Genomic DNA, 27,442 nt, shown 5'->3' with positions numbered 1-27,442 from the left:
TGCTTGCGAGAGCGAAGCTCCCCCCTGCTTCTTTTTTTTCCCCTCAGCGCGGGAAGGGAGGAGGCGGAGGAGGGGAAAGGAGCGGAAGCCATCCGGGTCTCTCTGCGCATCCCCGCGCTCGCCCTCGCGGAGGGGAGAGGGAATCCCTGCCGGTTGGGCGGGCGGGCGGGCGGCCGCCGGAGGCCGCAGCAGCAGCGATGCATCTGCACCAGGTGCTCACCGGCGCCGTCAACCCGGGAGACAACTGCTACTCGGTGGGCAGCGTCGAGGACACCCCCTTCACGGTGAGGGACGGATCCGTCCTGAGGCGGAGGGTCAAGGGAGGGTGGCACCCAAAGGAGATGCAGAAGAAGGGCACCCTCGTCGTCCGGCCAGGCTTTCTGCCTTCGGGGTCTGGGTGGGGCACTGAAATTTTCTATCCATCCCCCCCCCCCGCAAAACAGCTATTTTTGGTCTGGTTTCCGTGCCCTGGTGTGTGCTTGTATATGCTATATAAAATTATTTTCCTGTCTGCCAAATTCGGCTGGACCTTGTTGCAAAAGGTGTTGAATCTTTATACTATAATATACTACAATATAATGTCATGTCATGTTGGTATGCTGTCTGCGTACTTGTCCACGAAATTCGGCTGGACCTTGTCCCAAAAGGTGTTGAATCTTTATACTATAATATACTGCAATATAATGTCATGTCAGGACGCAGGTGGCGCTGTGGGTTAAAGCCTCAGCGCCTAGGACTTGCCGATCGAAAGGTCGGCGGTTCGAATCCCTGCGGCGGGGTGCGCTCCCGCTGCTCGGTCCCAGCGCCTGCCAACCTAGCAGTTCGAAAGCACCTCCGGGTGCAAGTAGATAAATAGGGACTGCTTACCAGCGGGAAGGTAAACGGTGTTTCCGTGTGCGGCTCTGGCTCGCCAGAGCAGCGATGTCACGCTGGCCACGTGACCCGGAAGTGTCTCCGGACAGCGCTGGCCCCTGGCCTCTTAAGTAAGATGGGCGCACAACCCCAGAGTCTGTCAAGACTGGCCCGTACGGGCAGGGGTACCTTTACCTTTACCTTTTATACTACAATATAATGTCATGTCATGTTGGTATGCTGTCTGCGTACTTGGCCACAAAATTCGGCTGGACCTTGTCCCAAAAGGTGTTGAATCTTTATACTATAATATACTACAATATAATGTCATGTCATGTTGGTATGCTGTCTGCGTACTTGGCCACAAAATTCGGCTGGACCTTGTCCCAAAAGGTGTTGAATCTTTATACTATAATATACTACAATATAATGTCATGTCATGTTGGTATGCTGTCTGCGTACTTGGCCACAAAATTCGGCTGGACCTTGTCCCCAAAGGTTTTGAATCTTTATACTATAATATACTACAATATAATGTAATGTTATGTTGTTACGCTGTCTGCGTATTTGTCCACAAAATTTGGCTGGACCTTGACCCAAAAGGTTTTGAATCTTTATACTGTACTGTACTGTAATGTATAATATACCTGTGGGTGGTATTCGGTGCTAGTCCAACCCAAAGTAGGCCAACTGAAATTAATGCACACATAACATATCCACTCTGACTTAGTTGGATGCAACCCAACGTGGATATCCCTCTGACGCAGTGGTTCCCAACCTTTTTTTGGCCATGCCCCACCTAAGCATCTCTAAAATCTTGATCCCCCTCTCTGCGTGACATATAATTCTTATTATTCAAAAAGTGAACTCCCATTCACGTGGAGGAAGCCTAAAAGACCATTCACTGTTAATAACTCATTCTGGAATTGCCCCCCCTTAAAAATCAAATTGCCCTCCTGTGGGGCATTTGCCCCATGTTGGGAACCATGGCTCTGATGTGTCTGAAGTACCGAATCTTTATTTATATACCATAATAATGGATGTATCTATATATTTATCTAAGGTGTGCATCGGATCAGGGAGGCATGCATTGCCCGGCTGGTAGAGTATGAGACTCTTAATTTCAGGGTCATAGGTTTGACCCCCACATTTGGGCGGAAAGTTCCTGCATTGCAGGGGGCTGGGCTAGATGACCCATGTGGTCCCTTCTGCCTCTACAGTTCTAGGATTCTATGAAATAGTGTACCTGTGTGTGCGTATCCTATTTATTTCCTTTTTAAAACAGCATTATATATTTAGTGGCTAGGTGAATAGTGGTTGAGGGAGCTGGCAGGTGCTTCCCAACAGGGTGAGGGAATTATAGGATGGTTGGTGTGTGTGTGTTTGGGGGGGGGGTGACAGCATTGCCAAGTGGTCACTAAACTGCTCTGGCCTGCCCCCTTGCCTTTACATGAGCATTGATCCACAGAAATCAACAACTGAATCATGCAACTGCTTCATGACTGCTGTTAATAGGCCTGCTTGAAAACTTGGCAGTCTTACGATGGTGGTGGGGGGTTCATAATATATCTTCTCCTTTCCTACCAGTGGTGTTGATGCCTGTCTTTTTAGCCATGGGAAGGCAGGGGCTGTAACTTCTAAAGTAAAGGCCTGCGGAAATAAATAGTGTTGTTGGTCAGTCTTGGCTGTCCTTCCAGGCTGAGCTGCATAATCTCTTCACTCCCTTGCATTTGTTTATGATGTAATAATGTCCTTAGTCCCACTGGTGGTGAGTGGTAAAGATTTAGGGTGCATTTCTTTCCCCCAGAGTACCCTGGGAGAGAATGGTGGAGGCAATGCGCATAGTCTGATTTTCTTGATGTAGGTCTTTTAAGTGAGAAAATGGCTGAAAATACCTTGGTCCATCTTGTAATGAAAAGTTACGTGGTTGCAAAAGCCTGCTTAAATCAGGGACCCTTCAGGTGTTGCTGGACTCCAACTCCCATCAGCCCCAGCCAGCATGGCTGGCGATCAAGGATTATGGGAGCTGTAGTCAAGCAACACATAGCTGGCCGAAGACTCCTTACCTGTGAAAAATGTTTCCTGGGATGAGCTTTGCAATTGAATGGGAAATAACTTCCTCTGCTAATAATAAATGAAAGTGGGAGGGATCTTGCACCTAACAGCTTCTGCAAAAAGGGTTGCTTTTTAGGAGTTTTTGAGCAGTTAAAAACAACAACAATAATAATAATTAGCTTTTGGAGGTGAGGAGACTGTGCATGTTAGTCTTTGTGACATATACAAGCCTGAAGTAATTTTTGTCAAAATTATTCTGATTATAGCATCTATTTCTCAGACACTTTGGGGGCCTGTTGAAAAACCTTTCTATTCAGAAATTGTTTCACACAGTTTTGCCCTTTTAATAACAATTCTGCCAAGAAAAGAAAGTATAGGTATTCACTCCAGAGTATTTTCTCTTTTCTGCTGCTATGCAGCCCTACTGACGTCTAAGGACACTGCACAGCCACTGCTTCCTGTGACATTCATAAAAACCGTACTCCATAGTATTTCTTTCATCACAGTGGAATTCATCTAATAATATGTGGGCTGCATATTGTGTAGCCATTTTTGTCTGAATGCTTTCTCCATATTTTGATCGTTATAAAAATGAACAGACTCTTACTGCAGATCTTTGGGATACTGTTTTAATGCCAGTTTGCTAACAGCACAGGCCAGAGACCGTGAGGCTGAAGGAGAGGAGAGATGGATTGATTTCATAGATCATTCTTGGCATTGCTGGTTTTCTTATATGTATGTTCTGCTTAAGGAACTGGGGGGGGGGGGAGAGCTGAAATCATGATTGGAAAGTGTAAAATAATTGTATTAGATGTGTGTGCTGTAATCTACGCCAGCCCAGGTTGTAAATGACAATGCCTCAAGGTCTTTCTTTGCTGTGAGTCTCCTAAAAATGATCTTTTTTTTAAAAAAATAGCCATTGTTTGTTGAGTGGCTTTATTGTTTGAATGCAGTAAGCTATCTCATGCCACAGAGACTTAGTTTTCTGGTGGTCTGAACTATCAGACTCTCAGTGTTTAAATTATATATTGTGTCTACAAGCAATTAGAAAGGAGGCAAGACATTGGCAGTCACCATATGAATGATTACAGCAAATAGAGATCCTTATAATTAAGGAATTGCCCCCTTTTATCACAATCCCTGTCTCTCTTCCCTATTAAACCAGACAAAACAAATGCACCAACTCTCACCTTTTCGCAATATCTATGTTTACCTGCCCCAGTCTCCTCTATCCTGCTATTGAAAGTAATTCTGCTGGCTTCATTATTATTATTAATCTGTGCAGCCCCATCTATATACATAATGCTTTACAAAGAACCTGGAGTTACAATGAGGTAAATTAGGTAGAGGGACTCCTGGGAAAGTTCTCAATACGTTACTGTTTTGAGGTGACTAAGAAAGGTGATCGCATAACAGTGGTGGTTCCATCCTTAAGGGGCAGCAAGAAGAAATCATTTCAGGTAGAGCTGTGTGGGCAAAGGTCACTGGAAGGGATGTGTTGGGAAATAAGTGAAGATAGATAAGGAAGGCCGGGCAAGGGGGGTGGTTAAAGATGAGGAAGATTGCACAGGATCAGGGAGTGGACAGGAAGCCCTGGAAGGGATTTTAGGAGGGGAGTTGCAAGGTCAGAGCAACAACCGTGGAATCGGAGTGCTACAAGGCTGCAGTTGGATGAAGGTGAAACAAGTAAATCTTCATCTCTACTGAGAGGTGCTTTGACATTTGCCCCCTATTTTATTCTTTCACGCTGGACATTTCCTTTGTCAATATGGACTTACTGATGTCGAGTTCTTTGTCTCTATATGTCTTCCCCAATAAGCCTGGGGATCTGCTTGCTAGGTACCTACTGGAACCACCACACAAATAAAGAGGTGGGGGAAAGGTAGCTGCAGGCAGCCCCGAGTTCTGTGCTGCGGACCTGGAATTTCTCCTTCTATCCCACTGAGGACAGTCGATCTTGCTGACTCTGCAATGGAGTGGGTGGGATTTTTGCAAAGGTAGCAAGCAATCCCCTTCAGCAGAACACTGTAGAATGCTGATCTCTGGTAGTTTAGGGATATTAATTCCTCCGTTAAACAGTAGCGTGAGCAGAATGATGATGCTACTTTGTGAGAGTATTAAAAACATCAAACAGTCATGCTGCAACTGATCCTAAGATGGCTAGACTTCCCAGGCCTATCATTCATCTGTTGTTTGGACATCATATTGGTGGTGCAAGCTGTGCCAGTTACTGTTTTTAAAACAGCTTCCACCTTCCTTCTCTGTGCATGACTTGGGAATCCTTAATTTTCACCATCTCTGTCCTGTGCAACCTGACAGAAATGAGTGTTTTGGGAATAGTCTAGTCATCCCTGCGATTGTCTTCATTCCTGTTTAGATTCATAGTGAGTCACTAGTGACCCTCCTGACCCCAGTTTTCATAAACCCCAGCCAGCATGGCTAATGGTAAAGGATTGTGGGAGTTGTAGTCCAATAATCTCTGGAGGTCCAGAGGTTCCCCACCTCTTCATTAGAATGCCAGTGACCCTAATGCTAAGTGAAACCATAGGAATTTTCTCTCTTGCAGACATTGGGAGTTAGGGCAGTTTTCTTTATTGTTTTGTCTGTTTAGCCAAGGAACAAGCAGCTATTGTTCCTTTGACCAAAGCTTTTTGCACTTTTTCCAGTGTCTCTGTGTGAATCTGTATTTGGCTCTTGAGATATATTCTACTGCAAGAATATCGTTTCTGCCAGCCATTTGGAAAACAGTGTCCTGGTTTGCATGTAACGATCCCAGTCTGATAAACCAAGTTTTATTAACCTGTGAATGAGTTGTCTGCCCTTGCACTGATACCTTGTCTCTCTGCTTCCCTCCTTCCTTGGCACACTCAGCTTAAGCCTTAAGCAAAGGTCTCTTAGTTTCTTAAACCACAGTTTCCTGTGCCATGTGAATTGGGAAACTGGTTTAAGAAACTGAGATAGTGTCACTGAAGCTGAGCAAGCTTGTTCTGAGGTCAATGCAGCACAGCTTATCAGACCAGGATTATTACGTCTGAACCTGTTGGAAATAAAGAGCTTTTAGTGATCGACAAAGGAAGCTGCCTTTTACTGAGTCAGACTTTTGGACCATCATGCTCAGTATAGTCTACACTGACTGGCAGCATTTCAAGTGGGTGTCTTTCTTAACTCTGCTTGGAAGTGCTTAGGGACTGAACTTGATACCTGTTGCATGCAACACATGCACTCTATGAGCTATGGCCCATCCCTGTCCTTGTGGAATTTGGCAGAACAAACACTTGCATGGGAAACAGTGCAAAACAAATGACCACTAAAATATGTAATATTGCCAATGTGTGAATTACAAAGCTCATAAGGTTATTAAATTACCTACATTAACTGTACTACTGGGTTTTCCACTGTTTATTATGGGCAGGTAACATAAGCCTGCCTGGCATTATATAGCAAGATATAGGAGTGGTTGTGCAGTAAGTACATCTGATGATTCAGTCTCCTGTCAACTCAGCTTCATCACCTATAAGCAACAGGTGGTTCTGTAGCTTTCATCCAAAGGCTCCAAAACCATTGACGCAGTCTTTGCCAACAAGGTGTCACTCAAAGACTGAAGTGTCCAGGTACTGCAGACAGTTTAATTTATTGGAAATCATTCACAGACTGTAGAACTCTGGTCTCCTGAGTTCTTTAGTATTCAGCTTCCAGGTCCAAAGCTCCCCATATCCTGCTAGGATATCAGGACAGCTAAATCAGGACAGCCACAACACCTTTGTCTGAAGATGAGCCAGTCAAAAACTAATCAGGTAGATAAAGATTGAGGAGAAGGTTGGAAGAGTGGGCAGGGCAGAACGGGTGAGTATGGAATTGTGAAATGCAATGTATCATAGCTAGTGCTGCAATATATTTGGCTTTAAGGCACCCCAATATGGAATGCGCCTACCAAGCAAATTTGGCTTGCAGTAACTTTTTAAAAAAATCACTGTCCAACACTTTTAATAGTTGATATAGCTACTTACTGTTGTTACATTGCCTTCTCTTTCTGCATTGTGAATTTTAGAGGGCCTTTTGCCGCTGTGGCCTTAAAAATGTATTAATTTGCTTTTTTATATGTTAATAGGTTTGGATATGTTTTATATAGGAACGATATGATGATGTATCTACAACCAGTGAAAGCAAGCTAGCTCATTTCAGGCCTTCATTAGCCTTTGTGTTGCTGTTCAGACATACTGTTTTCTAAGCTTTTAATTGTGGTGAAGAAACCGGAAGTGTCTTACAGACTTGTGTGGCCCATCCTCCTTCCCCTCTTGAACAATTCACCCTCTTCCTTTTTCTGTGTTATACTGTAGATAGCATGGCATTACATCTGCTCTGACATTAATGCAAATTGTGGCTACTTTTAACATGGTTTTGCAAAACCAGCTTCAAACCCTGGCCAAACATAGTTAATGTTAGTGTAGAAATAATGAAACTGTGGTTAACACTGAAGGATATTGGGTGAGTTAGAGGATATTCCTAGTCTCATAACAGTAGTTGAGCGGTATAGAATTTTTATATATACCCCAGACCCTTTTGCTAGATGTCACATGCTTAATGCTGTTTATTTAATTGAGAATATAGCTTGATTTTTTTTTTAATTAAATTTGTATAGCACCTTTCAGCCATAGATCTCAGGGCAGTTCACAACAATTTTGTAAGTGTTGTTAAATGTTCTCCCTTTTTAATATATTTCTATCATGGAATTCCTATTTTTAAATTAATATCCCGAATATAAGTTGGGACAGGGACAGGCGATAGATGAATCCTTTAAATTAGCATTACTTTTGCCAGACCTGTACCAACAATCAGCTACCTCTGTAAAAACACTTATTCCTTTTTGGACAGCTCCAGTGCTGAAAACTGTCTGAAGAAAATGATTTAATAGCACGGAAAGACAATTGGAAAGTGCAATTGTGCATTGCATTAGAAATTGGTTAGTCAGGGTGTTCTTGAATAATGAACCAACATAAATGATGCTGTTGCTGGTGTAATTTAATAATGCAGTGTTCTGTAATGAAGGATAAAAAAGAACATGCTGTTAAGTTGTCCCTGTTTTGTATACTTGCATGTTACAGAATTCTATAGATTTTGCTTAATTCAATGTATAGTTAGTTTGGTAAAAAATGTTGTGTTCATAAAAATTTCTAACTACTGCAGACTGGTTTAGCACTTTGCTACAGTCGCAGGTGGAAGTTCTACTGGAAGTGTCCCAAATCCACTTAATCCGTGCTTTGTAATGTCCAGTCACACCAAATACTCAGTTACAAGTATCTAAAAAAACCAGCCCTATATTGTTGGAGTGTAACTCCACCGACACGAACCCTTTCTAGATTTGAGGTAATCTAAAAGGCTCTCTTACAAGAGTCAACTTCTGTGAATACCAGATATGACACAACTTTTTCCACAGTTGCCCTGGACCTATGGAACTCACTTCCTCATTGAGCTCTGATTTACATAGCGTTTCGTAAGCAGACTGAAATGGTCTTCTTACATTGGACATTTGGGAAGGTAATCTTGCTACACAGTTCTGAATTAATAATTCTTTTCAGAAGTTTTAGTTGATAACTTATGCTAGCAATGTACGTTGTATGCTGCTGTGAAAATGATGGTTGAAAAGCACAGTGACATTGCTGGACTCAGTGGATCTTAAACACTTAGGTTTGTGTTTGTATTTATTTGATATCAGTGGGGTTGAAGCACCTTGTACCTGGATCGTTCCCATAATGCGGAGGAGTCCAGGATGCACAGTTTATCCAAGTTTGGTGGTGGGCTTCCATTTCTATGCAGCTTCTCTCCTTACTCCTGGCCAGGAATATTAAAAAAGACCCTTGGGAGAGGCTTTGATATGACCCACACCCCTGAATGTCCTTTAGCTACCCACCACCAAGAGAAGTAGTCCACCTGTGGAAGAAGAAGCACCATTAATTTGTGATGCAGCATCTTGATATGTCATGAATGTTCACCCAAGTAGGACCCAAAAATGAACCTTCATGGTTTTGAAAAGGTTACCTCCAAGTACATATGAGCTTGTTAAGACACTGGATGGATATTGGAGCCAGAGATGTTCCCCAGAGTTTACTTCCCTTGTCGAACCTACAGAGGGCCCTCCCCAGCTTTCTATTACTTCACGTGGGGAGTGGGGTAGGCAACTGTATCTCTTAAGAAAGCCCCAGTTCCCAAGGTCTACCTTTCTCAGTCTCGATGCACTGCAGTGCATGGCGGGATGATATTGCTGCTACCATAATCCTTCCAAACACTCTCCCCCACCCCTTTAAAGGAAAAGGTAAAGCAGGGAGGGTGTTTCGTGGGCTGGAGGTTGCAGACATGGCTTGCAGTATTTTCTTACTTTTGACAAGAGGGTGAACCTGGGAAAATCTGGATCCAAACAGAGGAGACCCTCTGGACAAGTCACTTAGTTAATGCCCAGTTTTTCCTGGCAGCATATTTGTTTTGCTTTTGGAGATGGATTGGGGAGATCAAGGGTATTTTGAAGTCACCACATAGAATAACAGTGGCAGAAGTGCCAGAGAGCTAGGAAGAGTTCCTTTCCATTGGCACGGAGTGCTGCGTATTGAATTTTTGAACTATCATTCGATCAAAAGGTTGGCTATTAGTCTTTAAATAAGATAGGCAGGCTTGGAAACCAGCCACCGTTAAATTTCTCCATAGAGCTGCCTCATATTTCAGCACTAAACTACTAGCCATAGTCGAAGGAGAAGTATGACCAGAAGCTGCATATCAGCAAGTGAATCAGCTGGTGGAGAAGGAATGGGATGATTCTTTCTCTCCTCTGTGCCCTACATAGAAACAAAGTGTGCTGGCAGAAGAGGCAAGCCCCCTCCTCCATGCCCAGCATACAAAGCAAGTGTGCTGGTAGAAGAGGCAAGCCCCTGCCTCCATGTCCAGCATAATATATTCAGAGGGCTGCTGAAAGAGGGATGTAACTCTCAGTCCCTCCTATGTGAGCCTTCACAGACTGGTAAGCATTTCTGTAGGCTAGCCACTCTTATGGGCATATTTACAAGGCGAATATGGATTCTCAGAACACTTCCTTTGAGAGGAAGGGCGGGATAGAAATTTTATAAATGAAATAAAAAATAAACACTGGCTGGGCACTTTCAGTTTTTTTCAAGATGGACGTGCATCCATTGGTAGTGCTTGACGTGCATAGCTTGGCTCCCAGAGCACAGACTGATTTGTCACTGTGGAGCTTACCTGAAGGCAGTTCTTACCTGCTTCTGGCAAGTGGAAAATTACATGCCTGTGAGCTATTTAAGATGCAACACTTCTCAGCCCTTTTATTTATTGAAAGATTCTCTCTCTGCCTGTGCTTATCTTGGTCTGGCTACTGAATCTACTAGATCTTTGTCACTGCCTTGGATTTGGCCAACGGGCTTTATCTTAATGCAAGCTCTGGCAAAAAGAAGTGCAGTTTTTCTTACATTTTGAGAATCCTGCAAGTCATTCCAGCTCCTCTGGCAGCTTGCGAACTCCCATCTAGTTTTCTCTTGCAGGTAGCAGAGTGACTAAAGCAGAGCAGACTCTGTGTGTGGGTGGTACTTAAGCTTGCTTCATGCGCCTTGCTTTTGTCAGGGCTTTAAATCTACAGAACTCATGCGCTGCTATCCTTATTGCTGCAGGAAACTCTGCCCAGCTTCCCCTCAGCATTTTTGTGTTTTGGGAACCATCTCAAGCTTGCTTCCTTCTTTCTACCCTTCCAAAACACTCCAAGACGTAATTGAATATTAACAGGGTACAGTGCTTTTTAGCATGATTTTAAAAGCAAAAGCCAATGTTCCTGAATGCTTATAATTTTTTGCAGCCTCACAAATAATTCCAGGAAAAAATACTAGTCCATGCATTTTTAATAGACTTTGTGCCTACGCATGCTTGTGCAATTTGCTTGTAATCTTAACTTCTTATGTAAAGCCTGGTTGCTTGAAGGTAATTTATGGTCATCATGGAGGACTAAGCAAGTGGGGGGGGGTTTCAAGCCTGGTTTGCTGCACCGCAGTCCTCAAGACATTCAGGATACTGGGAAATGAACATTTGTAAATCTTGTATTTTAAGAAAGCCCGATCATTGGTTTCTAATGCATGAGTCAACATGGACCAGGTCCCAGGTGTGGTCGCTCTAGATCAAGGGTAGCTAACGCATTGCCCTTCAGAGGTTATTGGGCTCCATCTCTACTCAGCACCAGCCAGCATAGTGGTAGTCAGGGATTGTGGAAGTTGTAGTCCAGCAATGTCTGCAGGGTGCTGCTGTATTGGCTGTCTCTTTTTATATACAGGATATGTGATAGGGCAGAAAAAGATCCTGTTGAGATACTTGAAAACTGTATGCAAACCTTGGTAGAGATACCTTCTCCTCTCGTTGACAGTGAAAACACACTGTGTGCAATTCAGTTTGTTTAAAATATAGCGGGTCAAAGGAAATAAAAAGGATTTTAAGGGATTAAAAGGTTTTGAAGGTTAAAAGTCATTTAAAAAAGCTTTTAAAGAGGTTTTTAAAATGTGGAGATATAGCTGACAGGAAACCAGGGCGGTGGCTGCAAGGCTGTTAGCCTTTGTTAAAACAAATTTACGATGCTAGCTTCACAAAATTCGATGGTGCAAATTCCTGGGGTCGCTGGAACACATAAAACAACCTTGCCTTCGATAAGAGGAATTTTTAAAAGAACAAAAGAGGAGGGGAGAGGCTAGCAAAGCAAACCCCCATCATGTAATTGAAAGGGAATATGTGGAGCTCTGATAAGCACGCCTTACCTCGGCGCCATCGTGCCCCTCCTTACCCTTATGCATCGACTCAATGGTTAAACCAGAGAGTCACATATGAATTTCCCTTTTGCTTTCAAAGATAGCCATGGTGAGCATTGTGTGTTTTCACCAACCATGGTTAATACAAAACCATAGTTTACAAACCAGGTTTGCAAACTGGCCTTTTCCTGATTGTGCCAGTGCATATGTCAAGCTAAGCATAGCTGTTTCCAAAAACTGAAACACGAGAGCGGAGGAGTGAAAGGAAGTTGCACAGGAGCCATCAAGTACATAGAGGGACAATAAGGCATGTAAAATAGCTTTATGCACGTGGAACAGATTCTGATCCTGTAGTTTGATTTCCTGTGCACAAGTGAGAAGCATTTTTCTCTTTATCCTGGCAAGGAGCTCACAAGGCAGGATGGATGAGCCTACAGCACCATGGACAGCTCCCACTGAGCTGCTTGCTCAGAGGTACGCCAAAGCCTTATGAGCCTCAATTCACTCTCCCAGTCTCCACCCCAACAATGGAAGCTCCAGAGGCAGGCACTGCATAACAGTACACTGGTACCTTGGGTTAAGTACTTAATTCTTGGGTTAAGTACTTAAGAACGTTCTGGAGGTCCGTTCTTAACCTGAAACTGTTCTTAACCTGAAGCACCACTTTAGCTAATGGGGCCTCCTGCTGCTGCCGTGCCGCCGGAGCACGATTTCTGTTCTCATCCTGAAGCAAAGTTCTTAACCCGAGGTACCACTGTATTGTTGAGTGTGAGTGGTTTATGCCTGAGTGGTTGGTAGTGTTTCAGGTAGTGAATAATTGTGTGAAATGGTTGAGTGAGATGGGATGAAGGATTATGTGTACGCTGCGCTGTCTGAAATGTTATATTACACTGCCTTGCAGTGATCTCTGATTTTACTTATTTTTATAATAGGTGTATGGATAACTTGTATGCATTTTGCTATGTGAATTATTTGACATGCTTTTATTGTGCTGTGCTCTCTGTGTGTGTGTCACACATACATATATTTATATCCATTGCAAACCACTCTGATTCAGATGGTAAGTGGTCTATAAACTGAAACAACAATGCTGCACTGCTTTTAATCCATAGAGCGCTGCATCCCAAGGTGGAAATAGTGGTAATGTTGCCCTTGTGCACCTAGACATTCCGGCAGGGTAGTTCTGCAATCTTTATTCTTTTTGAGAGCTCTAGGCTGTTGGCTCCAAAGGCAGAACTGTTGTGTTATCTTAGTATACAGTTCTCCTGGATCAATACCAGGCATAGGCAAACTTGGCCCTCCAGATGTTTTGGGACAGTGGTCAGGGATGATGGGAATTGTAGTCTCAAAACATATAGAGGGCCGGGTCTGAGGAAGCTTGGTCAATACGCTGGAAACAGCATTGCATTGTTATGGCTACTGTGTGCTGCTCTCCCTTCTCCTTAACTGTTGGGGGAGCAGCAGGGTGCTTTGCCCCTCAAGTGGAGCACCCCAGGCAAGAGCTTAATTTCAAGGTTGATTAATGATTATTAGGATGGGGTGTGCTGGCTATCTAGCAACACCTTTGCTAGTGCCTTTGAGAGATAAAAATTTGAAAGGGGTGTTAACCTACTTTTTCATCTTGTTTTAATATCAGGCATCAGTGATGCAGTGTGCTCAAAATCTATGGCTATTTTTTTAAAAAAAAAATAAATAAAAGCAATTCATCATACAACAGTTCTTCTTCTTTTCTTTAGACCCAAAGATATTTTGTTCTTTTTGTTTATCTTTTTACTCTCTGAACTTCCCAAAGAGAGGATATTGCAGCTGGGAAAGGATATCATTGTTTAGCTCTGATGGTCAGGAGCTTAGATGCTTGTAGCAAAGGGTATTTCTTTTTTATCACCTTTTCTTTAGAAACATCTTTACTGTAATGAGATTTACCCAGAAATATGGTCGCTGCAGGTAAGTGGTATATTAAAGATAATGTACGTAATAACTTGGAAAAGAACATGTAGTGGAAGAACGTCAGTGGAAGCAGACTTTTCTCATATACTGAAAATAACAATGCTGTAGTTTAATAAGACCCAAGTTATGCATAAGAAGACCATCTAGGCCATCATCCTGTTTTTGCAGCAGAAAACCTTTGGGAATCGTGGAAGCAGGGCGCCTCTCTCCATAAAACATTTTATTAATTCACAGGTGATAAATTACCTTCTCTCTCAGTACATTTTGACACACCATGGAAAAGTCCAATATTTTCATTCGGCTGCTTGCTCAAGGGAATTCCGGAGAAAATGGAAGCAGTAGGATGTGTACAAACCAGACTGTTGCATATGCACCAGTGTGCGGCATTGCTTTACATTCAAATGAGCGACTGCACGTGAATGGGTGGGGAGCTTTCCCCCCCGAAATGTTCACCAGTGGCTTATTTATGGGGTGGGGCTGCAAAGAGGAGCAAGTAAGTTGTAGCTAGATATCATTGGGCATAGTATCAGTTATGAGGGACCTCAAACCCAGAGACTGAATGCATCACCCAATCATTGGCCATGCTAGCAGAGGCTGTTGGGAGTTGGAGTCCAACAACATCCAGAGGGCACCAGGTTAGGGAGAGCTGCTGTAAGTGATGCTGTTCAGACTCTTCAGATCCTCAGATTGTGGTGTTGGGCATCACAAAACTAGAACTTGGCCATGTTTAAATTTGGAGCTTGGGTCTGGAAATTCCAAGCATTATCTGTAGACTATGCCTCTCAAGGGGGATGCGGGTAGCACTGTGGGTTAAACCACAGGGCCTAGGACTTACCGATCAGAAGGTCGGCGGTTCGAATCCCCGTGATGGGGTAGCTCCCATTGCTCAGTCCCTGCTCCTGCCAACCTAGCAGTTTGAAAGCATGTCAAAGTGCAAGTAGATCAATAGGTACCGCTCCAGTGGGAAGGTAAACAGCGTTTCCGTGTGCTGCTTTGGTTCGCCAGAAGCGGCTTAGTCATGCCGGCCACATGACCCGGAAGCTGTACGCCGGCTCCCTCGGCCAATAAAGCGAGATGAGCGCCGCAACCACAGAGTCGGCCACGACTGGACCTAATGGTCAGGGGTCCCTTTACCTTTTTTATTCCCCTCAATGGCCCTGCTCTGCACCCTCCCCAAGGGTTTTTGCCCAGGTGGCATGCATCCTGATGTAACACACCTCTCGTTCCCCTGGATGGAGAATGGAGAGACTTGTGGCATGTAGGTAAGTGATAAAAACTCGGACTTTTTTATCGCTTAAGTATTTTCTACTGTACAATGATAAGAGGCACAACTGTTGCTCCACCCACAGTTGCCACTGCCATGTGGCCCCCAGAAGGTTGCCTATGGGGAAATGAGGCCCTTGGGCCCTGGGCTGTATGGTTGCTCCTTCAGGGTGAGGGGGTTGACTGTCTGTTGCCAGATGCCCCTCTTGTGCCTCATCGCAGAATTGCTAGATTCCAGTATATGTATGTCAAGTCGCAATGTTGGGTGCAATTCCTTCTGAAGCTCTGCAACGATAGTTTGGCAGATGGGAAGAAAAATATCCTCAGCAGAGAAAGGACGGTTCTGTTTCTAATCATAATAACATGCAAATGACACTATCCAGCAAACTCGTTCCTTTATGCACAAGGATTTCCGCTTGTGCAGTGGAACTTCTCCACCTCTCCTCCCCCTTTGTGTTCGCTAAATCTGTTCTGGGGGTTCCTCCAAGTTGCCAGAGCGGATCTGGTGAGGAAGGGGGAGTTCCACTGATGGAACCAGTATTTGAATATCACCCAAAATAATTTGCGAAGTAGTTGGTGTTTAGGTTTATAATTTGTAATGCATAGACAAGGGGAGAAACTGAACCTTCAGAGCCATTGGCCCAGGTCTGTGGAAGGTCTTGCCAAAAGAGATTCAGCAGACGCCTTCTGTGCCAACTTTTAAACGCCGCCGGACCTATGCAGGCAATTAAGAGTACAACACGCCCCCCCCCCGGTCTATTGCTGTTCATTTTAAAATTTCCTTTTGGCTTTTAACTTGCTTTTAACTGTTAACGGGGTGAGCTCCCATTGTTCGGTCCCAGCTTCTGCCCACCTAGCAGTTCAAAAGCATGTCATGTGCAAGTAGATAAATAGGTACCGCTCCGGCGGGAAGATAAACGGTGTTTCTGTGCGCTGCTCTGGTTCACCAGAAGCAGCTTAGTCATGCTGGCCACGTGACCCGGAAGCTGTCTGCAGACGAACGCCGGCTCCCTCAGCCTATAGAGTGAGAAGTCGTCCATGACTGGACCTAATGGTCAGGGGTACCTTTACCTTTACCTTTTAAACCACTATGATATATGATACAGCAGTATATAATTTTTTTTCTAAATAAATAGAGTTTGGAGTTTCTTTTTGCACAAAGAAGGGTGATTAGTGAATGGCATAATTAATTTTTCAAAATACTGTTTTTAGTTATTTTCATGGTACAGAAGATAAATTTTGAAAAAACTATTGTTACAATAGTAAACAAGTATAAAATTACAGACTTTTATCATGCCATGTGTTAAAGTTTCATTTGATTGCTCTGAGAGATCACGCCACATTTTCCCATGAGTTCTGGGTGGATTCCTGCCATAGTCTGAACAATATATGTATTCAGTAAACATTTGCCATATGTTATAAAAGGAATATGGATTGTGTTTGCCCTTTTCCGCTCTCACCTGGCATGTTAGTTCCTCAGCCAATGCTATTGACCATACTCTGTTATACCAAGAATCAATGTTCAGCCCATCACCGGTTTTCCAACATCTAGCTATCTCCATACAAACAGCCATCCATAAAAAGGCTAAGAGGTCATCTTTAGGATAATTGTGAGCAGACGGGATCCTAAGCCCAAGTAGCACTAGTACAGGGGACATTTCAATTGTTTTGTTGTATATCAAGCTTATGTCGTTGAAGACAGCATTCCAGAAGGATTTGATAATGTCACAACACGACCACATATGAAAATTTGTTCCTTTGTACATCCCCTCCAACATTTAGGATTGATTTCCTTACATAATGGCATAATTAATTTGTTAGCCTTTTAAGGTACCATCAGTCTGTGGGTCTTTTAGGGTACAACAGACTGACATACATGCACCAGGTTACAATACTGAAACATAAATTAATGGCGGTGTTAAAACAGTAGTATTGTTGATGTTTCTACTTCCTGTGATGATTTGGGGCGGGGAGGTTGGAAACAGGTTAAAAAGAAAATACACATGTGTACAGCGCGGTAATTGAAAAATGAAAAATAATGAAATCCTTTTTGACACATTTCTTTTTAGGCATACGGCTCCGGATGCGATATTGTTATCCTGGCAAATGACTTTGAATGTGTGCAAATTATTCCTGGTGCTAAGCATGGAAACATACAAGTCAGCTGCGTGGAGTTCTCCCAGCAAGGAAGGGTAAGGATTTCAGAGCGCTGGTTCTCAAACTTTCCGCCCATGGGTCACTTGAAAACTGCTGAGGATCTTGGCAGACCACTTTATGATTTTTCTCTGCCTCTTGTAGCAATTTTAAATTCACTGTGCTGGATGCTGGATGCTTTTAACAGCAGCTTTATTGCTTATTTTTTTCTTGTATGTTATTTGATTGCATTGCAATTTGAATTCCAAAGAATTCTACGGAATTCAAATTGAAAATGTTCTTCACAGACATGCCACAGACCACCTGAATGTAGCTCGCAGACTCTGGGTGGTCCACAGACCACAGTTTGGGAACCCCTGGTTTTTAGAACTTTTGAGCGGTGGGAGACAGGAAAGTGTTCTTTTTTAAATAAATAAATAAATAAATAAATAAATAAATTTAAATATAGGAATTAAAACTTTAAGGCTGCACCCTGCCTTAAGAAGTTTTAGTTGGCAAATCATATCTGTTTTAATGAATTAATTAACACTTAAAGAAATTACTCTGCTTTATGAATTGAACACAGTTTGGCCTTTTATGATATGATATGCTACTGGCAGTCATTCTGGAAATTACACATGTAAAGAATAGTTACTTTCTTTTTGAATAAACAGAATGTGGTTCATCGTAGCATATCCCTTGAAATCTAGCGTCTGGTACAACAGCCAAGCGATGTTCATATAAATTTACTTTTCCCCTGAATCTGTCCTTGTACATAACACTCTGATGAATGCATTGGTATCTATAAATAGTAAAATATTCACAGTTATTTTTTTTTTTTTAAAGACTAACTTCTTCACTCAATCTGTTCTAGATTGCAGCCTCTTATGGAAATGCCGTGTGCATTTTTGAGCCCCTTGGGGTGAATTCTCATAAGAGAAATTGTGTAAGTATTTATTACGTGATATAAAAATCCACATTTTTTTTTTTTAATCTTGGAGCAGGTAACATCATTCCTAGCAGTTAGCAGAAGACAGGGAGGCCAACCATAGGTGGTGCAGTCAGAGCCAATGAATGCTAGTTTTGCTCCTATCCTACATCTCTGCTGAGTTCTGTAAGGGAAACGCTGCAGGGGTCAGCAAACCGTTTCATCAGGGGGCCGGTCCACTATTCCTCAGACCTTGTGGGGGGCCGGACTATATTGGGGGGGGGGGAATGAATGAATTCCTATGCCCCACAAATTTCCCAGAGATGCATTTTAAATAAAAGGGCACATTCTACTCATGTAAAAACACACTGATTCCCGGACTGTCCGTGGGCCGGATTTAGAAGTTGATTGGGCTAGATCTAGCCCCTGGGCCTTAGTTTGCCTATCCATGGTTGAGACTAAGGAGGAGGATGAAGCTGACAGGCAGGGGAACACCCTGGGCTGGCTGCAAGGAAGGAAGGGAGTAGGCAGGCAGGTGAGGGCTGGTTGAGGGCAGGCTGAATTTGGGGGGGACAGCCTCCACTGCCATCTCCTGGAACTGACAGGCAAGCCTCCCCAGCCCTTCCTCTCTCTACCACCATGTCATAGTCTCTGGCAGTTTCACCTAGAAATGTCAGTCGATGGGCATGGTTGGAGAAAATGGCGCCATGGGCCAAATTGGACCTCACCCCCCGGGGGCACGGTTAACCCGCAGACAGGAGGTTCCCCACGTGTGCCGTAAAGGATGTATTAAGTTTAATTTCCATTGTTTGGTGGTCTTAACATGTCTCATCATTGAATAGATAGAATGTATTTATGATTATAATTATTTTTTAAAGAAATATATTGTTTTGTACATGAGAAGAACCCCTCTCCCTGTTGCAGATCTTTAGTTTTGCTCTTTGTAATGAAGGCATGGGACACAAAATAACTTCCCTCCCCTTCTTTAATGAATCAGCTATTCATGCCCAACAGCAGGAGTGCAAGCAAATTTGTTGCCTGTGTTTATGCCACAGCCATGGCTGTGATCTGTTATTTGAAAAGTGCATAATTTGGGGCGTGTTGTTGGTTTTAATTGTCACGAAGAATGCTGTTTGACAGCAAAAGTAACTGCTTAATCACATCAAATGTTTTTTTTATAAAAAAAAAAAACAAACCATGAAATGTCATTTTATAGCTTATGTGAAGAAAAGATTGCTCCTGTCCTGTGTGGTGTGTTTTTTGCCCCCCAAGAATTAACTCTGTAATGTTTGCACTGCAGCAACTGAAGTGTCAATGGCTGAAGACAGGGCAGTTTTTCCTCAGTTCTATGACCTTCAACCTAGCATGGGATCCTCAAGGTAATACGAAGTCAACATTAAGTCAGTTCCCACTTCCTAATGCACTTTGCAGCATGTTACTGTGAGGGATCTTCTTCAGGGGGAATCTTTTGTGATTTCCTCTAATATTATCAAGGTACTTTTGCCTCCCTCTAGTGTGTTATTCCGTTCGTTAGGAAAGCAGTTGAAAATAAAACTGCCAATATCATAACGCTGTTGTACAAACAACAGTAAGACTTCCTTTGCAATACTCTGCACAGTTTTGGTCGCTTCACCTCGAAGCAGATATTGTAGAGCTGGAAAAAAAGTTTAGAAAACAGCAGCTAGATTGATCCAGGGAATGGAGTGATTCCCCTATGAAAAAAGGTTATAGCTTTTGGGACTTTTTAGTTTAGAGGCATGCCAAATAAGAGGGGACCAGTGTTAGAAACTGAGATATGAAAACCAGGAGCTAAATGGCACCTTAAACCTAGGTTATGGGCCAACAACAGAATGTCTAGGCACACTTTTTTTAACAAGGATACAAAGCTGAAAATGAATGAACTGCAGCTAAAAATCTTATGTTCATTTTTCACATGGTCTGGTTCTCATCTGAAGACTGCAAAAAACAAAGCCATGCTTCCCCTGCCCCTAATATTCTGAAGAGTGTCTCTTCTCTATTCTTCAGGCTTGATTTACGTTCTTAAGTGTCTTTTTTTGGGGCAGGGTCAGCTCACAAACAGCCCTAGCACATGGAACTGTCTTGAATATAATAATGCTGACAGTAACAAAAGCAGATGCTTATGTTAGCGCAATAGTCTTTGTGGAGGAGAATTCTGTCCTCCACGATTCCCGAGCCCCATATTTGCATTCACAAATGTTGGAAGAAGCAGTAGAAGGTAAAATGCATGTAGGCCAAATATTGCTGTCTACTTTGCTTACATATCCATTGCTTCCAGGTAACCGGCTGCTGACTGCAACAGATTATTTGCAGTTATGGGCCCCTCCATCTAGTGATATCCTAGAAGAGGAGGAGGAAGATGATCCTGACTTGGAGCTCAAAGATGATAAAATCCATCCTGTTCTAAGCGACTGGAAATGTGTCTGGCATTGCAGGTAAGTTTGTCCGAGAGTATGATTATGGAGGACGCGGGTGGCGCTGTGGTGTAAACCACTGAGCCCTTGGGCTTGCCGATCGGAAAGTCAGTGGTTCAAATCCCCAAGCCGGGGTGAGCTCCTGATGCTTGGTCCCAGCTCCTGCCAACCTAGCAGCTCAAGAGCACCTCAAAGTGCAAGTAGATTAATAGGTACCGTTCTGGCGGGAAGGTAAACAGCATTTCCATGCGCTGCTCTGGTTTCGCCAGAAGCGGCTTAGTCATGCTGGCCACATGACCCAGAAAACTGTCTGTGGACAAACGCCGCCTCCCTTGGCCAGTAAAGCGAGATGAGCTCCACAATCCCAGAGTCGTCTGCGACTGGACTTAACTGTCAGGGGTCCTTTACCTTTACCTTTATGATTATGGAGGAAAGGCAGGGACATCTTACAGTCCCATCCATAATCGCTCTTAGAACCTGAAATTATTTTTACATATGCAGCTCATTAAAAAGCCATATATGCTTTTTAATGAGCAGCATGTTTTTTATGCTCCAAGTACAGAATAGCAACAAGCTTCTCTGTATATATGCACATTTGTTAGGTGCAAAGTCTCCAGTGCATTCCAAACCATATTGACTTCTTCTTCCAGGGAAGCATAACTGAACACAACAAATCTCTAGTTGGTTCAGACAACTGGGGATTGGATTTGAGCTGTGGGCTTGCATGCTTCCTCTTCTCCCTAATGGATGCAGATTCCCTTCCAGTTTTTTGCTTAGCGCAAACCATTGTTTACAGGGACGTCTGAATCAACAAACTATGCCTCCAAACCAGAAATAGAAACCACAGATTGAAGTGGATTTCCAATTTTGGGGTGGGATAAGTGCTGTCATTGGCTGGTTGTCAAACTGTGGCTTATGCTAAACTGGAAGCGATGCTTCTCAAGAGAGGGGGGAAATGTTGGGGGAAGGCAAGGGGCTAAAAACCCACAATTTGTTTCTGGTCTAGCTTCATTGATTTCAGTGGTTTTACTTTGAGAAGAACTTGGTTCAAAACAATCCTCTGTCAGCTGATTACTTCTGTTCTAAAGTGTTTTGCCTAGCCACGGAGTTCTGTTATAGTCAATAGTTGTTTCCCCTCAAGATGCAGTCTTCTTTTCATTTCAAACAATGCTCACAATGTCGTGCCTAACAAAAGTGGTATAGAGCCAGAAAACATTGTGCCTCTTTTCTGTATCTGGGAGTTGGCTTCATGTTGCTGCAAAGTCCATGGTGCAAGCATATTTGGTTCAGGCAGCTCATACTGAACGCTGACATGAGATTTTTCTTTTTTTACAGAGAATGCGGCAACAGTTACAGATATGCACTGCTTTATTCCAACAATAAAAATATGGGTTATGAGGCCTCTGGGTTGCTAAAGGGATGGAGCACCATTTCATTGCTTCACTGAGAGTGCCAAAATCCTTGATCCTGCTTCAATAATGCAATTGGCTTTTAAAGTTAGTCATGCCATGCAGCATAGATATGAGGCAGATGTTGCCTGTGGTTGCCTGTGGTCCTCCAGATGTTGGTGGGCCTCAGCTCCCATCAGTCCCAGCCAGAATAGTCTGTGATCAGGTATGGTGGAAATTGTAGTTCAACAGCACCTGGAGGACCACAGGTTACTCATCATTGCCATACGGCAATTAAAGTATTTTTAGCTACCTTCTCCTGTATGTGTAACGAGATGTCAATGGTGAGAATAACCTTAGGCTGCCATAGCTGTGTCCATAAAAAAAGTAAATTCCCCTTCAGTGGAGAACTGCATTCTTTTCTCTTGCTTTGCTCTTCAGAACGGCCGTGTCTGTACATCTGATGGAATGGTCCCCAGATGGTGAATATTTTGCCACAGCCGGAAAGGTAAGGATGAGAAAGAAAGTGAATTGCACTTCTGGAGTGTGCCAGGAATTGTATTATCTCTGCTTAGTAAAATAGAATTGTTTCGTCACGTATCTAACAGGGAATAGCCATATAACATCTTATGCACTGGTCTTCAGCTAGTGAGTCAGGACCCAAAATTGGATCTAGTTTCAGCCTAAGGAATGCTGCACCAGATGCATCAAGATGCTTTTGTTGTCCTTTTTCTTAGACTTACTGTCTTTTAAGAGACGTGTCAGGCTCCCATCCCAAACCCAGTGACTCTTACTTGCTAGTGAGGGAGATATATTCCTTCAGGCTAATATTAGTACAGACTTATCAGCAAGCATAAGGTCCAGAAGTTGGAATACCAAGGTGCGTGAGCAAGGCAACAGGTTCACAACCAAAAGGAAGAGTCCTGACACTTCACACTACTCTCCCCGTCCAGTTTTGAATGAGAAGGCAGGGCAAGCTCAAACACGAGACTGTCTCTCCATAGTTCTGCACACTTACGCTCCGTCTGGACAGGTGTCTCTGATCCCACCTATGGAGCCAGCACCTGGTTCTCAGCAACAAGTCCTGCCCCATCCCTGGGGCCCCACCTTCTAGTTCCCCAATCTTTTCCTTCTCCTTCTTGTGTCCAGGGCTGCCATACCATGCCAAACCCTGACGGAGCCGAAGGGCCCTAACCCCAGGAAAGGAAGAGAAATATAGGAAGCTGTCATATGCTAGGTTAGATTATTTGTCTACCCGGCTCTTTATTGGCTACTCTAATGGGTCTCCTTGGTCTCAGGCCTTTCCCTTTTATTTATCTGTTTATCACCATCAATATACATGGCTTATCTGCTGCTGATCGTTTTGATTTGAGATGCCAGGGAGATGAACTTAGGATCTTCTGGGTGCAAATCATATTTTCCCTTCTGACACTGACCTCGGGACCGTGCTGAGAAAGAGAGTGGAATAGAAAAGGGAGGAGATGAAGTTGCGTGTGTGTCATTAAAATAATTTTTAAAAAACCCATACTTAAGCGGCTTCCATAGTCCAGGTTGTGACTACAGGTGGGCTTGGGGTCTGAAAAGCTTGGGGTGGATACCAGTTTAAACCATTCTTCTGACCTGAGGTCACCTAGTGACCTTCACGACTAAGTAGGATTTGAACTGTGGTATCCTGTGTCCCGCACCTTACCATTCTCTCCATGTTGGGTGATTTAATCTCGATTAAAAGAATTTTCAAATGTATAGTGGATTATTCATTCAAAGCTTTGGATCTCTGGATTTTCATTTTATTTTTAGCTTCTTGTCTTTTGTTGTCATTTGATGTGATTCTGTCTTAGCAGGGTCCCCACCCCACCCTCAAGGATTAATTAATTTGCTGCAGTTGGTTGTTTTAAATGCAGACTTCAGGTTTGTGGGGCTGGCTTTTGATTTTTATTAGAACAGTGAGAACTACCGACGGGAACCAAATAATGGCCAGTGACTTGTCAGATCCAGCTGCTTACAGCATCCACAAGCCATACACTAGCTGACCTGGATAAGCTGTGCCTTTATATTGGTTAAGTTACTACACAGATCCGGGATTCTAAAAGCCCTTTGCTTCCTGATCTACTGCAAATCCAGTTACCTGCCACTAGATGCCACTGAGCTTTCTACCGTCCCCTGTACTTAAGTACACCCTGATACAATTAATGAGCAGTTGATTCTGAATTGATTTTAGTATGAATTGATTTTAGAATGTATTTTAATTAATTGATTGTGATTTTATGTAAATGGTGTTACTTTTATTGTCGTTAGCTGCTCTGAGCCCGGCTTCGGCTGGGGAGGGTGAGATATAAATAAATTATTATTATTATTATTATTATTATTATTAATAATAATAATTCATGAGTTATTATATAGTCTCTATTTGTATTCAGTTAAGTCCCCATCTGCACCATACCTTTGAAGCAGCATCGTGCATCTTTAAACAGTCACAGTTTTCCCCAAAAGGTTACCGGGAGCTGTAGTTTTTTAAAGGTGATGTTTCGACATCCCTCATGGAGTTAGTTCCCAGAGTTTCCTGGAAAGAGGGGTTGATTGTTAATCCAGTCTGGAAATTGTAGCTCGGGGGGGGGGCGGATAGGGGGCCTCCTTACAAGGCTCGCTACCTGAGGCAAAATGAGAATCTGGCGTAGTTTGGCGTCTCGCAGTTCTGCCGCCAGAGGCGGGTATTTTGTCCAGCGTCATGGGCTCTGAGGAGAACCATGAGCATTTAGGGTGGTACGGTACTGCTTTATATGTATAGTGCAGATGGGGCCTATACAGAGTCGACACACTTAAATTAATAGGCCTACATTAGACATGTCCTTTAAGACAAAATGCTTCCCTTAGTAGGCTTCTCATAGGCTGCTGTTGGCCACTGTGAGACTTTGTGCTGGACAAAGTGGACTGCTGGCCTGATCCGGTAGCCACCTCTTATGTTCTCAATATTACATTTAATTCAGAATTTTGTTAGTAGTAAGTGATGTAGCAGGAGGTTGTCAAAGGCTCTTTCTTTTCCATCGATCTCCATCTGTTTTGCCCCATTGTGTGCAGCGCCAGAGGTCTGTGACTAAGTAACTGAAGCAGATGGTCTTGGAAGCCATTTTCTGCCTGTGCCAGAGACGGTTGCCATTTTAGTTCTTGCATTGTGGCTCAGTTTGGTTTAGATTGGTGATTGCAGCACTATGTCTGGCTAAAAAATATTGTTTGTTTAATTGTGTCTCTGCAGAGATGATTGTATTGTCCTTCCTCTCCACCCCGGCCAAAAAAAAAATAAAAAAATCTTTAGGATTTATTACTTTTAGATAGTACTTTGAGAGCTCTGCAATCTCTTCTAATAATTTATTATCCTAACTTCATTCCCAAGCCATGTTTCCAATATAAAAAGTGTAATTGTTTCTCGGCATTTTGGCTAAGATCAGGGACTATTAGAAGAGGGGAGCTAAACCTTGGGAACCAGGTATGCTGAAGCCAAATCACATCTTCCCTGGTGAGAATGTAATGAATGGAAAACCAAGAGAGAGGAAGAGTTGGGACAGTGCTTGTAGGTAAGGCTCTGTATTCTCCAGTTGTCAGGGGTGTAGGAAAATGATCAGGAAGAAATGATAGGAAAGCGTTTCAAGAGAGGTGAAAAGGAAGGGTGGAAATGTTATTGCGTCTTGCTCCTCAGCAAGTTGCTGTTATCCAACGGAAAATTTGCAAAGCTATAAGGAGTTGCCTTTTGCTGTCAAATCATTTGTCCATCTGCCTCAGGGTTGACTATCCTGTGGCCTTTCAAGTGTTGCTGGACTCCAGATTCCATCACCCCAGCCAGAGTGGCAAGTGGTCAGAGATTATGGGAATTGTTGGCCAGCAAAATCTGGTGAGCCACAGTTTGGCTACCCTTCTCTAGCCCATCTGCTCTGATTGGCAACCATTCCCTAGGGTCTTAAGCTGCTTCCGCACGAGCAAATATTGTGGAATAGCCACATGCCATTGACCAGGTCTAGGCAAACTCGGACCTCCAGATGTTTTGGGACTTCAACTCCCATCATCCCTAGCTAACAGGACCAGTGGTCAAGGATGATGGGAATTGTAGTCCCAAAACATCTGGAGGGCCAAGTTTGCCTATGCCTGCCATTGACTCACTTCTGCATCATGTTTTGGACAAAACATTTTCTCAAGTTTTCTTCCTTTTGCTTCTGTTTGTTTGTTTTGGCCTGTATAGATTGCTCTAGACCAGCAGTTCTCAACCTGTGGGTTCCCTGATATTGTTGGACTACAACTCCCATCATCCCTGAGCTCTGGCCTTGCTAGCTAGGGGTGATGGGAGTTGTAGTTCAACAACATCTGGGGACCCACAGGTTGAGAAAGGCTGCTCTAGACCAGAGTTTCCCAAACTTGGGTCTCCAGCTGTTTTTGGACTACAACTCCCAACATCCCCAGCTAGCAGGGTCAGTGGTCAAGGATAATGGGAACTGTAGTCTCAAAACAACTGAAGACCCAAGCTTGGAAAGTCCTGCTGTAGTCAGTTCCGTCTGTATTGTCTGTTTTTCTCCTCAAGCAGTCACCTCTTTCACTTTAACCATTCCCTTTCCCCCTCTAAATTGCGTATGCAGGGTGCGGGGTGGACTTCCAACACATATACAACTGTCCCAATGAAAACTACCTTTCCTCCAACACTGCCCCCTTGGTCACAGTGTGTTAGAAGTCTGGAAGCAGAGTTGCTATTCCACTTCCAACTTAAAATTGAATGACATTGATTTGGGTACAGCTAAATCTGGAAGCTCCTCAGGGCAGAGGTCTCTCCCAGTCTGCTGCCTGATCTCCTTTAACTGGAAATGCCAGGGATTGGGGCCCTTGTGCATGCAACACATCTGCTGTTCCACTGAGCTAAGAACTCCCTTAATTTTGAAGAAAAGGCAATAAAAAATAATCAAACGGAATGCCGTACAAGGAAAATGCATGGGAAACATCATCATCATCATAACAATTATTATTATTATTATTTATTATTTATACCCCGTGTGTGTGTGTATACATACATATATATATATATATATATATATATATATATATATATATATTCAGTGGGCCTGGGGCCTGAATATGGAATGCAGAATATGGAGCACGAAGATGGATTAAGGGGGGGGGGCACTAGATCCCTGAGCATCTGTGTTTCAGAAGAAAGTGACTTGATGTATCAAAGGGCACTAAATATCTCTTTGGCAAGTACAATCTAATAATCATTTCATATGATCAACATAATGACCTTAGCTTCCATCTTCTCAGCAATTCCTAAACTTAGCTGCAAAATTAATTTTTTTTGGGGGGGAGCGGGCAGGCAGCTAAAGCGATCCCTAAGGTGCTATTTGTGCCAGATCAGTTGTGGATGTAAATCTATGATTTGTGGTTTACGACTTCAAAATGGCTTTTCTATTGCCAGACATGGTATCGGTTCTGTGTGTGCACTAAGCAGGCTGGCTGTTAACTAAAATGTGGCTGAGAGATATTTATGTTCTATTTCTAGAGATGCTCTTCCCCATTTTCACTTGATGTATGTTTTTCTGGAGAATTTATTTGCTTGTACCTGTATACAGATCATAACTGAACATTATAACTGTTAACAAACAGCAACTTGGAGTGTGCTCTATTCTGGCT

The 27,442-nt window shown here is 43.2% G+C and overlaps 1 protein-coding gene across 7 annotated transcripts in view; it reads left to right on the top strand.

Annotated features, from left to right (window-relative positions):
* Nucleotides 1–40: 40 nt before the first annotated feature.
* The window catches only part of DMXL2 (Dmx like 2), a 107,353-nt gene continuing 79,951 nt past the window's right edge, over nt 41–27,442 (top strand). The window contains exons 1-6 of one of the 7 annotated variants that reach the window (XM_079953088.1): nt 41–284; nt 16,970–17,092; nt 17,908–17,979; nt 19,262–19,340; nt 20,258–20,414; nt 22,223–22,289. In XM_079953088.1, coding sequence (XP_079809214.1) covers nt 198–284; nt 16,970–17,092; nt 17,908–17,979; nt 19,262–19,340; nt 20,258–20,414; nt 22,223–22,289 — 585 coding nt within the window. In that variant the 5' untranslated portion in view covers nt 41–197. The remainder of the gene's footprint in view (nt 285–16,969; nt 17,093–17,907; nt 17,980–19,261; nt 19,341–20,257; nt 20,415–22,222; nt 22,290–27,442) is intronic. The other 6 variants (XM_079953087.1, XM_079953090.1, XM_079953091.1 and 3 more) reach the window with 6 other exon arrangements.

This window comes from Podarcis cretensis, assembly GCF_951804945.1.
Source record: "Podarcis cretensis genome assembly, chromosome: 14".
Lineage (NCBI taxonomy): Eukaryota > Metazoa > Chordata > Lepidosauria > Squamata > Lacertidae > Podarcis > Podarcis cretensis.
This window is presented reverse-complemented; position numbering and strand designations above follow the sequence as displayed.